Source organism: Indicator indicator, chromosome 8, assembly GCF_027791375.1.
Source record: "Indicator indicator isolate 239-I01 chromosome 8, UM_Iind_1.1, whole genome shotgun sequence".
NCBI lineage: Eukaryota > Metazoa > Chordata > Aves > Piciformes > Indicatoridae > Indicator > Indicator indicator.
Window position 1 is genome coordinate 13,522,014 of NC_072017.1, and position 12,460 is coordinate 13,534,473.

A 12,460-nucleotide genomic window follows, 5' to 3' on the forward strand; every position below is an offset into this window, starting at 1 on the left:
AGTAACTCGAAACAGGAAAAAAAGAAAAAGAAAAAAAAAACAACAAAAACCAAACAAACCAGAAAACGGGGCGGGAGGCGCAGAAAAAGCTCCTGACAGCGCAGTACTTCGGCACTCCCACTTCAGAGCGATCTGTGAGCAGCAGGGTTGGGCAAGTGCGTTACCAGAGTGTGAGTCAAGCGCCCACCTCCACCTCGCCTTCCCCCGCCCTCTGGGAGCAGGGAGCTCTTCCTTGCGAGCCCCTGCGCCGGGAGCGATGGCTAGGGCCGGAGCCAGTCAGCCACACCGTCCCCGCCGTTGTGTCGCTTCCTTTTCCGGCAGCGCGCCGCCCCCTCGCACCGCCCCCTCGCACCGCCCCTTTCCGCCCGTTTGGAATTGCGGCGGGAAGGCAGCGCCGTTGCCGGCGGCTGGGTCCCGGACCTAAGGGTGTCGGGCCGAGGGCTGTTGCTGTCGTTCGCGGAGGCGGTTGGGCTGCGCGAGGCGGAAACGTCGCCCGCCTTTTTTTCTGCCGCGCCGCTCTGGCTTCCTGCTGCTCGGAGGGTGCAGGGGGCCTGCGGTCTGCTACAGGCAGCGGCAGAGCAGAAGTAAAGGCGTAAGTGGCGTTCCGCGTTGTCTTGCTTTGTCTTGCGTGTACTCCTGGTTCCTAGCTTTACGGGCTGTGTAGGGCTGGCCTGGTCAAACCGAGTTTTACTTACTGTGAAGTGAGTTACACCTAATACGCTGAATTAACCGAGACTTCCCACTCTTTCCCAGGTACTGAGGCAGAGAAAGCAGAATTGTATCGAGGACGATTTTCCGGTAACTTTATTCTCAGTTGTATGTTCAGCAGCATATACTGAATAGTGAAATGTCCTCGAAGAAGGCAACGAAGAGAAGCCGTCCTGGAAATAAATTAAAGGTAACGTTTGCTGGGCTGAGCAGAATTAAAACAGCAGGTGTTCTGTTGCTTTACCGTGCAGATAAAGCAGGACATAGACCCCGGTGGATGCGTGGGTGCGGAGTCTTCTGTGGAGACATTCAAAACCTACCTGGATGTGTTCCCGTGTGACCCGCTCTAGGTGACGCTGCTCTGGCAGGGGGTGGGGACTAGGCGATGGTCCAAAGTCCTTTCCAACCCCTAAAGTTCTGTGATTTTGTTTTAATGTAGGCTTTGGTTGGGCACTGTGTGCCTTGCTGGGTGCAGTCTTGGAGTAGGGGGGTAGTTTCTTTTGGGTATTCTTTTTTTTCCTTTCTGTCTTTAAAGAGTAAGTACATCATCAGGCAAAACGGACCACTGACTTTTGAACAGGCAGAAGTCTGAAAAGCAAGCTTGTTTAAAGAGAAGTTTATAGAGAGAATAGTCAACGTGTCAATACTTGTGAGGCATTGCTAAGTGCTGGTAAAGTTAAAAGCTTAATAAGTCAATGTGTTCTGATTAGAATTCTCATTCCAGGCACACAGAAAAATTAGTATGGAAATTCAATCCCACACTTTTTATTTACAAATTATATATATGTATAATTTACCTATATATATATATGTAATATATATTGTATTAATTGTAATAATATATTTTTTACAAATAATAATAATATTAATTATATTGTAATAATATATATTTTTTCTAAATATTTCACAAACTACTGTCGTTCTGCTTTACCCTTCTGCTTTACAGAAGTGTCTGTACAATACCTGGTTTATAAATTCCACTTTCTATACGAAATCAGGCTATAGCTTTTCAATTTTCTTTTTCAAGTGAAAATAATTACATAATGTAGAGATAAAAGAAAAAATATTCTAACACCTGAGAAGAAAAAGCCCACAAATCGTAGAAACCAGGTATTAGACTGTTATAAGATTGCTAAACTTAGGCATAGTTTTATAAAATAAGCTGAAGCTTGTACTACTGTATGGTATCAAATAGAAGCATATACCAGGTTTATACTGTCACTTCTCTTAGATGAAAAAACCCTAGCTTGAGAAAAAAACCCCACACTTCAAATACTTTATATCCTAGCTTAGTAGTCGAGTCCTGATTAAACGTACGTCTGGTCATATATATTCTTGAAATTCATTGTCACATTTAATCTGGTTTCCACTCAAAACCCAGATGAACTAGCTGTTAATTTCATACCCATCTAGAAACAGACCACCAGCTCCCACCTTCGGAAATTACCACCACTCGAGGAACCAGATGTCTCAACGATACCGAAGGTAGCAGAAGCAGGTCAACTTGAGGAACTTGGCGATTCTTTTGGTTAGTATTAACCTCAGTGTCCTTTAATTTATGATTTTCATGAACAAACCATGCAGGCAAGATATTTCAGTTCTTACCTAGGTAAAGGTGTTATTTCTTTGCCGGAGAAAGTTATGGCCAGGAGAGACAGCTGGTTTTTGAGGTTGGTGTCGTTTTCTGTCACTTAGGAAGTAACAAGAACAGTAATAGGTGGAAAAATACAGGCTATCCAAGTTTTGTAGTCTGAACAGTAGAATTTCACACAATGTAACATTGCAATTGCATAAGAATTTGCATTTTAAAATGGAAGATCAATATCTTACTACTCTCTATTGAATCACAGAAATTACTAAATTAATTTTTGCTGTTGTGAGAGTATTCATGGCAATGAACTTGGACCTTCACAGGGATGTTCTTCTGCCACTTTCAAATGCTACTTTGAAAAGGAGCATTATAAAATCATACTGGATTTGATGAGGCATTATAACCACTGTTATGGTTCACACAGGGCTTGCTCAATGTATACTGGAAGAGAATCAGTTTAGATGGAATAGATGCCCCTGTGTCAAGTCATCTTATAAAGTATATATCTTATGCAATGCCTGTAAGAAAAATATTACAAAAATTTTAATTAGGAATTGTAGAGAAAGTTTTAAGAGTTATCTCTCAGGTGTAATAGTTATTACTCTAAGAAAATTATGGAAGTACCCATGTAACTAATAGAAACATCACTGAAAATGATAGTAGTAGAAGAACAATATAGTAAAAGGGTTGTCATAAGGGAAAGGCTGGAAAGTGGAAAGCTCTTTGTTTCTTCACTTCTATAGCATGTACTAAAACTGCAAAAAGGATGCTCACTAACTCCAGTGTAAGCTCACACTAAATTTTTGTGGTGGTGTGCTTGAAAAGATAAATCTGTATTATGGAAGGTGTACTAAAGCCATAAAGTTCTGAGAGTTCTAATCCATTTTCACAGCTACCTTCAAGAATTCCATATTTACAAACGTCCTGCAGCAGATGTAACTGCTAAACGTCCATGTTATATATTAAATAAATCCTGAAATTTAGAAAGTAATTGTTTAAAAGTGGAGGAGCTTGATGTGTGCCCTAGGAAAGAGGCTTTATATTAAATACAAGATATTTTGCTTGCTCTATGCCATTTGTGTGTGCTGAGCGTTCCTGTATTGTGGTATCATTTTGTAAAGGCAGATGAGTACAGAAACCATGAAGCTTTTAACTATATGGATTTTTTCCTGATCCTTAAATAATACTTTTAATAAGACTTCCTTCCTACTAGTGAGCAAACCACAAATACTCTAACTAAACGTCTAATGGCAGGCAGTGCTGGTATGTCCATGCTCTTTGCCTGATCAGATGGGAACGATTTTCATGCAGCTTATTTTCTGTTCTTCATAGATCACCCATTGCACAGTACTGCTGTAGATGCTTATGGAGAGGAGCGTTCAGACAGCGAGTCACTTGGTTGTGCTTCAGCACCGCCTAGGAAACATGCAGAAAGAAGGTTAGTTCTCTGAATGCTGCTGTCTAAAGTTAAAAAGTAGAAAAATTGAAAGATAGGTGGAAGCCAGTTAAATTACACATAATAAAGAAAATTATTTACAAAACCTTTTAATGAAAATTTTAGTCTAGTTCTCATTTGTTAAATTTGTTTAAAATCTGAAATAGGTGTTGAATGTAACAGCCAAACAATACTAGCATTTGTATAAGAGTGTGTTTGGGGAGTTTGCGGGGTTTTTTGTGTGTGGTGTTGTGTTTTGCTTTTTAGTTCCAACACCCCAACTCCACCAAGAAAGCCTTCTCCGTTTCTGCTAAAATAGCCTCAATAATAATTTTGTCTCTGTTTTGAGGTTTCCGCTCAATACAATGTGACTATCCCAGTGGTTAGTTAGTAATGGGTTTCTAAATTGTTGTGTGGGCTGCTGCTGAGAGATAAAGATTCCGTTCCCTTTGTATGGTATTTGCAACTTTGAATGTAATCTATTTAGGATACACAAACTAAATAACATAGCACTACAAAATATTCCCCAAAACACAAGATTTGGTAGTGTATGTGGTTGAAGATCCTTCTTTTTTAGCATTAAAGAAGCTCAGGTTTCCTAAAGCAGAGTCATCAAAATAAATAAAATAGAATGGTCCAGCAGCAGGGTCAGCTCAAGCTGGGTGCTTCCAAAGAGAGACCCTGAACAAAGAAATCCATTAGCATTTATACCCTTACAGACACTGCATCCGACCTTCATGTGATCTTTACGTGCCTTTCACATGCCCTTTGATCCTCTGGTGATTCTGTTCTGAGATCCTCCAGCACCTTCTGACTCCTTATTGGGTTCCTTCACTGCCTCCAGGCAGCAGACCATTGTCTTGACTAGTCACAACTGATAGTTGTGGCCTTGAAGCCTCCTTATTTTTTGATTGATGCTGGTTTTGGAGGCCCTCCCTGGTTTTGACTAAGAGGTACAGTTCAGTAAACCCAAGTGGAATTTCACGGCTTGTGGCCTAGGGCTTCAGCAGATCTCATGCTGAGAGAGTAAAGCTAAGCAACATACTAAGGCACACAACATTTTATCTCTAAGTGATTAATTCTATTTAAAACTTAGTTATTTAAGCTAAATAACTAGTAGCTCTTAACACTCGCTGATAGTGAGTTTACATGTGGGTATTTTTCCTTTCCTAGTGAAAAAATGAGTCGCTCAAAAATACCTGGTCGTGGTCAAAAGAAAATCAACACACCTGGTCCTGAAGATACACCCACTAAGGAGAAAGTGGTACAGAAAAAGGTGCATGAGTATTAGCAGTCAATTTAATTTTAACTTCTTCATGTCATGCCTGCATTATGCTCCATTGTGAGTATATATTAGAGTTTAACAAAAACCACTCAGTGTTGATTCAGTGTTTTTCTACTCTTTGACCACAATTAATGTAAAATGGTTTTTGGCCCATTTTAACTTCCAGGCACACAGAGGAAATTAACTCTGCAGACTTGAGAAAATAGGCCTGTGATAAAAGAAGCTATGTGGTAGTGGTTTGTATAAAAGCTTTTTGCCTATCAAAATTTATTGAAATTGTTGAAAATTGTGTTATAAAATTCAGTACAGTGGTAATCTTTTGTCAGTAAACTGCATGAGTGCAGCACTCTTACAGAAGAGCTACTGGTGTCACAAAGTAGTCAAAGAACTGGGACAGAATGTGGGTGAAGAGGAAGGTGCTGCTGGTCAGAGAACTGTTAATACTGGGCAGTGACTGCTGAACTGCAGGTGGCTGTGCTCCTTAAAATGTTTCTACTCCCACTGCACAGCCAGTGGCTGACAGGTCATTTGGTCACTGTGGGCTCAGCCTACTGTGCTGCCATTTATGTGAAATGGGCCCAAGTAAATGTTACTGACCTGTCAGTCAGGAAATACTTACCTGACTAATTGCCATCTCTCAGAATTATAAGTGAGTAAATGTAGGGCTTTGTTTGGAAGTTAATCTACTTTTTATATCACAGAAAGCTCTGAACACTACTCAAGTTCAAGTCAAAAAGAAGAGAACTTCAGAGAACACATCAGACCCTTCTGGTAAAGCAGACTTTTCAAAACTCCTGTAGAGCTTTTCCTCATTCAAGATGAATGCTTTCCCATAACTCATAGGTTTTGTTTCTTGTATGCAGCAACACACTGCTTCTCCAAATGGGTGATTTTAGTTTTGGTTTTGGTATCTACGCTCATTAACAATGATTAAATTAAGGGACTGGTGTGCCACACAGCTCTGACCCCTACGGTTTGCATCCCTGGACTTTTGTTTTACTCCCCTGAAGGGGTAGAGCATAACTGTGCATTATCCCCTCCATGCCACCTGATTCCCTTTGGAGGGAAGCCTGGGTCCATAGGTATGGAGCTGTGAGACACTGCAGTATATGCCCTCTTCTGGAAGCCTGGAACACCATCTGTGGGGCAGAACTTGGAGACCCCCTGGCTTACAGTATAGGCTGTATACAGCTGTTAGCATCAAGACGTTTGCGGTAGGGAGCTTCAAGACAGTAGCATTTTTTGGTGGAGAGAAATTGTTCCTTGGGTGTCCTCTTGCTTCCTTTGAGCAGTACCCTGCTACTTTCAAGTACTAGATTTACATTTGGAAGTGTATGAGGAAGCATGGTTGAACTGTTTGTGGAATTACTTAATAATACTATTTATACCAAAATTTAAATAAATATTTGTATACAACTATTTTTGAAGCTTCTATAGCGTTAGTACAAAATGTAACTAACAGCTCCTGGTTCTTTGAGGCTAGTAGCTTTTGCAGCACAAGCACCTGTCTGCAGTACACTGTGTCATTTATCAGTTAGTTTACTACTGTGCTCCTGAACTTGCTTGAAATGATGAAGTATAAGAAATAAGTTGTACATGATTGTTTATCCAAATTCTAAAGTGTTCCCAGATGAACATGTCCTAGTTTCTCAGCCAAAGACAGATGACATCATTTATATATCCCTCTTATCAAGTTTCATTTAAAACACTCAACTTTTAGATGGTTATTTTAATGGTAGGCACAATAACTTTTATTTTAGAGTGTGTACCTAACATTGACTCTGTTGTTCCAGTGGAAAGTCGACTGTCTGTACAGGTTTGGTGTTCCAAAGAGCTGAAGAGATCTTCTAGAGATATTACAGAACTGGATGTTGTTCTCACTGAATTTGAGAGAATAGCAGCAAATTACAAGTAAATATTTTGCTTTCCTGTGGCTGAATACTCAGAGTTTTAAAAACAAATTACCTGTGTTTTTGCTAATGGCCTGTCCTTTAGGGAATGCAAGATTGCATCGTTATGTTCTGATGTTGTTTTAATGACTATTAGGTTTCTGTGATACAACTATTTTTCTTTTCACATGTCATCTTGAGGTATTCTCCAAGGATTTGGTATTTTTCAATGTAGAAGTCAAGCTCTTGCAAGTACATGAAAGGTCTGCAATTGCCTGTGCTGCTCACTGCTTAGCATTGGGGTTTATTCATTACTGCAATGAATGTTTTCGGCTGAGATTTCTTTACTAAACCAAATGGGTTATTTTGTCCCTCTAACTTCTCCAGAGAAAGCATAGAATCAAGCATTTGCAGAAAAGCTATCGATGACTTCTGCTCTGCTTTCAAGGACCAAATCACTGATCATGTAAGTGCAGCGTGAATAAAATCAACTTCGTGGTAATGATTATGGAGCTGAGTATTACACGGGAGTCAAAATGCCTGTGGTTTTATATTTTCCTTATACATTTATTTTATGATACTTTTATGATACCATAGGTTGTGGTTTGCTGCCTCTGCTGGCTCTCATGAGAATTGCTTTTAGATGCAACACTGCTGTCATGTATATACAAGTATGTTGCATGTATATACAAGTATGTTGTAGAGTTGTCAACTTTTGAGAATAGGGAACCAGTTAATAATCCTGAAGTTTGTCACATCTAAAGCATTATGTAGTAAAACTGGAGAGCTGTATAATTTGGATGAGCAAACAGTTATGTCAAACACTGTTTTAAAAGCTCGTGGACTAGAGTTTTGGAAGGTTGGTGATTTAATCTTCATCCTGCATCTCAGTAACTTTTCTGTAGGGGCCTCTAACATGGTTCAGGGAAAATCACCCTTTTTTAACTCACAGTTTGAACCTAACAGTAAAAAGTTTATTAGCTTGGAAGGCTGACATTACTTCTCACTAATTAGAATGAGTACAATAAACTTTGTAGAAGTTGTGATAAGTTCTGGATAAGTACTAAAACTATAGTTCTAAGTGATTCATTAGAATTAGCAAGTTTTAAAATTACTATGTTTATACATTTTAATAGAAAAATTAAGCTAGGTAATATTACACTAACTGTTACAAGGAGTATTACTCTAACTGGTGCCAGATGATTAATTTTTTGCAACAGTCTTTCTCTGAGTGATACATAACTTACACACTTGCAGTTTCCTTTGAACCAGGTTTGTTTGGGTTTGTTTTTTCAATAGCTTTTTACGTTATTCCAAAATAATTCTTGCAGCTGTATGTATAGGAGGATAGAGATGAAATCAAGGCCCATCATCAATCTGTAATTCCTCTTTTCTGCTGTAGATCATGGAAGCCCAGGAATTAAAGAATGTAAAGAAAAAAAATGCTAAGGTAAATACATGTGGGACATCATATAGAGGTGGGCAGTGAAACTTCAAGAAATGGACTAGAAAAAAAAATAATTCACAAAGAAAGTGTACAGACTCAACTGTACAAATGGGATAGGGAGCCACCAGAGGTTTTTTTTTTTTTTTTTGAAAAAATGTAACTTTGATGGAATGCACACTCTATCTGTATCTTGCTATACTGGCATAAAAGAAGGAATGCATGTTAGGATGTGTAAGTCTCTCTACATTTTTAATGAGCTCTGGTGAGACCTCTGGAGAGCCAATTAAATATTGAGAGCTAACCTTCAAGAAACATAGATGAATATAAGATCAGGAGAGCAGCAAAGATGGTGACCTGTGAGGACAAAATTGGATTGCTTAGTTTAAAAAAGAGAAGTCTTGGGGAGCTGCATTCCCTAAAACTCTGTAAAAGTTCCACTGCTCATTAAGAGCAGGTAGTAATGGACTGAAAATGCAACAAGGGGAATATTGTCGGGAGGGGGAACTGGAGTAAGAGCAGAACACTGCTGTGGTCTCGTCAGGAGAGAGGTAGATGCCCTGTGGCCAAGGTCCTTAAGAGCAAGTTAGGCACTGCCTGCCAGAAGCTTTCTGCCCAGATGAACATCTTCCACAAACTTTTTTCAATGACAAAAGAGCTTTTAACAAGTAAAGTCAACAGAAAGCTTATTCTGGGAAGTAGCAAATAGTGTGCTAAAGCCTTGTTAATTTGACATGATATGGTAAGTTACTCTGCATGTAAAATGAACGTTTTGACACACCCAGCATTCACAGCTGCTCAGAGTTATCCTCAATTTGCCTCTTACATATTTGTTTAAAATCAGATTTGTAGTTCCTAGACTTAAATTCATGATTAGTTTTGGGCTTTTATTTTAAACTTGGTGTTGTATTAAAGAAAGCTTAATTATGCTTGGTGCCTTAGCTATGGTAATCATACTGAATATACAATCAGTTTAGTCTGCATTTTAAAAACAAACAAAAAACCTGCTCCAATTGGTCATGTACAGCTCAAAATGTCACATATTCTTTTTGTATGCTTGTTAAACCAGTGTTCCTTAAGAGAAATTTTGGATGGAGATGAGAATTTCACACTTTAAAGAGCTCTAACATGTGTAAAATAGAAATGTCAAATATGGCAGTTTATAAGGTCTGGTATCTTGGGATTTTCCACACCTAGAATCAGAAGCATAAAACCTCAAAGAAAAAAAACCCAATGAAATTTGAGTTGTTTGCCTTTGAAGTTATAGAAACTGCTTCCAAGACTCTTCTCACTGTTTGTTTCAGGTAATAACAGAGATCAAAAAGAAAGGACAGGAACTGTTCAAACTCAGAGAAGACTTAATTGGGTACGTTTCTAATGAAATATAGTGATAGCCTGAAGAACTGAAGGAGTCTGGTACTTTGCAGCTCAGAAGTGAAATTGTTATTTCATTTTATTTTGATGAAACTCTGCTTGTGCTCTCTATTGCTTTCTATTTTTACAGAAGCTCAGGATAACTTCTTTTTTTCCATATGTCAGTTGCCTAGACAGTTGTTTTTGCAAGTTCTCTTAGCTAACTAGTTACTGGGGATGGTATTTCAGACCATACCTTGTAAGGAAAACAGGTTGCATTTGGAATTGCAAAGGTGATGAATCATGCATTTACAGAGGTAATAAAGAGAGCTTTTTTGGTTCTGAGGTGACAGAATGACTTTCACCTTTACAATTTGGCAGGGATGCTTCTGAGTACATGGTATGCTTCCATCTCTTATGGCCACACGATTCCCCTTCTCTTAACTTGGCATTAATTTTAATTACCATTTAGATACAGAATACAGAAATTATGTTCTTTGGAAGAACTATTAGACTTATCTAAATCCACTTGCTTGCTAGTGACAAGCTTTATACTGAAACTAACACTGTAGGGAGCTGTGGGCTTGGGTCTACAAAGGCAGATAAAAAGCTCTTTCTATCTAACCATGAGAGTGTTTGGTTTGTTTTTTTTTGTTTTTATTTGCAGTACTAGGGACAAACTCACTCGAAGAAATAGAGGTATCCCTCAATATGGGTTTGAATCCCCTCACAGATGAAAGCTGTCACATTTTTTTTATTTGTTGTGTTTTAATCCTTTGATCATCTTAAAGGTTTGGGTTTTTTTATTGCCACAAAGTTAAATGAAAGTGGATGTTGGTGTTCAGTTTTTGCAGTGGTATTTTAATGGGTTCAGCCCTCCAGTTTGTTTAGGCAGAGGCATAGGTGGTTTGTGGATCCCGAGTGCGCTTCAGTGTAAGTGCTGAGCACCTCATCCTGCAAGCAGGTGTGTGCAGAAGCAGAGCACCAGGTACTTCAGCTTTTCAAGTGACGTTTCTTAGGTGCTTGAGTGGCTGTACTGTGAGACTCCGAGAGATGTGGAAAAAAGTGGGGGGGGGGTTGGTGGATTTGCCCCCCCTGCTCTTGTTTAAATAACATGCTAGTTCTAATTACACTAAGTTATACTAACCTACATTTTGTATTTCTGACCAACCTTTCCCTTGAGTTTTCTTCAGAGGTTCACAGTTACTCATCCAATAAGCAGGCAGATACAGTCATCAAAACCTTAATGTTTTTCAGAGCTGAACCACAACTGGTACAACTACAAAGAGAATATGCAGAGCTACAGGAAAGGCAATCTTCCTTGAAGCAAGCAACTGAATTACTTACTGATTTGAAGGAGCTACGGCATGACTGTTTGGATTATAGAGAAGCAAACCCAAAAGCAAAAGTGGTAGTAAGTACATATTTTGTTTGTGTTTCTGAACTGTTCTGGATCAACATGCACTCACACCTTTTTTTCCCCCCTTTTTTCCTGCACTGATGGGTATTTCTGTTATGTTTAGCCTTTATTAAATAGCAATATTTTGTTAATTGCCTTTAAGAAAGCAGCTTGAGAATCATTGCTGTAACTGTTGCAGTATCTCACTCGTCTCATGTTAGAAATTAAAATACATCAGAAAGGATTCTGCTACCTTACTGTCCATGTCCAAGAATTCAAAGGACTTAGAAGCATAGTAATTATCCTCAAGTCTAACATGTTTTACAGAATTAGAAACAAAAAATAGCAGTGAGAAAACAGTCTCTTTATTCTGTTGTTACTGTTCAAAGGTGGGGGAGACTGGTACTTACATGTCTGTTGCCAAGGTATTTAATGTTAGGAACGGCACTTGTGTTCCATGGCCAGAGTAACTTCTTAATGTAGTCTTGGAACTCTTTCACTTTGCTGTGGCTTATGACCTGGTGTCCTGTTTTCTGTTGACAATGCTATGTGCCTGCCATGTGTAAGGGAAATGCTGCCATTTCAGAAGACTCTCTAGTGCTGTTTGTTCTTCAGTTTTAAAAATCATGCTGTACCTCTTCAGATAGAGGGAAAAAACCCAAAGACATTTAAGTGATTTCCCCCCCAAGGGTTAAAAAGATGTTGCCTTCTTTTTCCTTACTACAGTATGGAACTTCCAGCCTCCCTGCTCTTCTGGTGGAGTCACGGAGAATTCTAGGAGCAGAAAGACATTTTCAGAATATTAATATGAAACTGGAAGAGGCTTTGGCTGTACAAAGAGGGAAGTTATCAAAGAAACCTTAAGTGTTTTTAATGGCCTTTTGGACATTTGTTAGGAACGATTATTATAATGGTCAGTGCTTAAAGCTTGTTTAGTCATTGTTGCTCTATTTTGCTTCAGTGTTTAAAAGAAGTCAGTGACTTAATCAGATTGTCACATAGTCTGTGTGAGAACTTCCTCAGCATGTCAATGGAATCAATGATGTAGTAATTCCAGTTAGAGCCATAAAACATCTGTGCTCCATTAGCAATGTTGGTCTTTAATCTCAGGCTATTAAGGTAAGGTGATTTAAAATTAAAAACACAGACTTTGAACTTTGATAGATAAAACTTTTTATTATATTTGCATTTGAAATAAATTTTGAAATAAATAATTTCCTCCCATTTCTGGAAGTAAATAAATCTCTTATACTCAGCTTATCAGTAAAACCTGGGCATACAACTAACAAAATAGAAACCACACAGCAGAGAGCATTAAAAGTGCTAAGCATTCATGGTGAGTTTTGAGTCCAGTAC

The 12,460-nt window shown here is 38.8% G+C and overlaps 1 protein-coding gene across 1 annotated transcript; it reads left to right on the forward strand.

Moving 5' to 3' along the window:
• The first annotated feature begins 847 nt into the window (after positions 1 to 847).
• CENPU (centromere protein U) lies at positions 848 to 11,968 on the forward strand. Its single transcript, XM_054383313.1, has 11 exons — positions 848 to 898; positions 2,122 to 2,236; positions 3,632 to 3,737; positions 4,908 to 5,014; positions 5,719 to 5,790; positions 6,813 to 6,930; positions 7,296 to 7,374; positions 8,311 to 8,358; positions 9,657 to 9,718; positions 10,963 to 11,119; positions 11,831 to 11,968. The coding sequence occupies exons 1-11, from the start codon at positions 848 to 850 to the stop codon at positions 11,966 to 11,968; spliced, it is 1,053 nt and encodes a 350-aa protein (XP_054239288.1).
• The last annotated feature ends 492 nt before the right edge of the window (positions 11,969 to 12,460 follow it).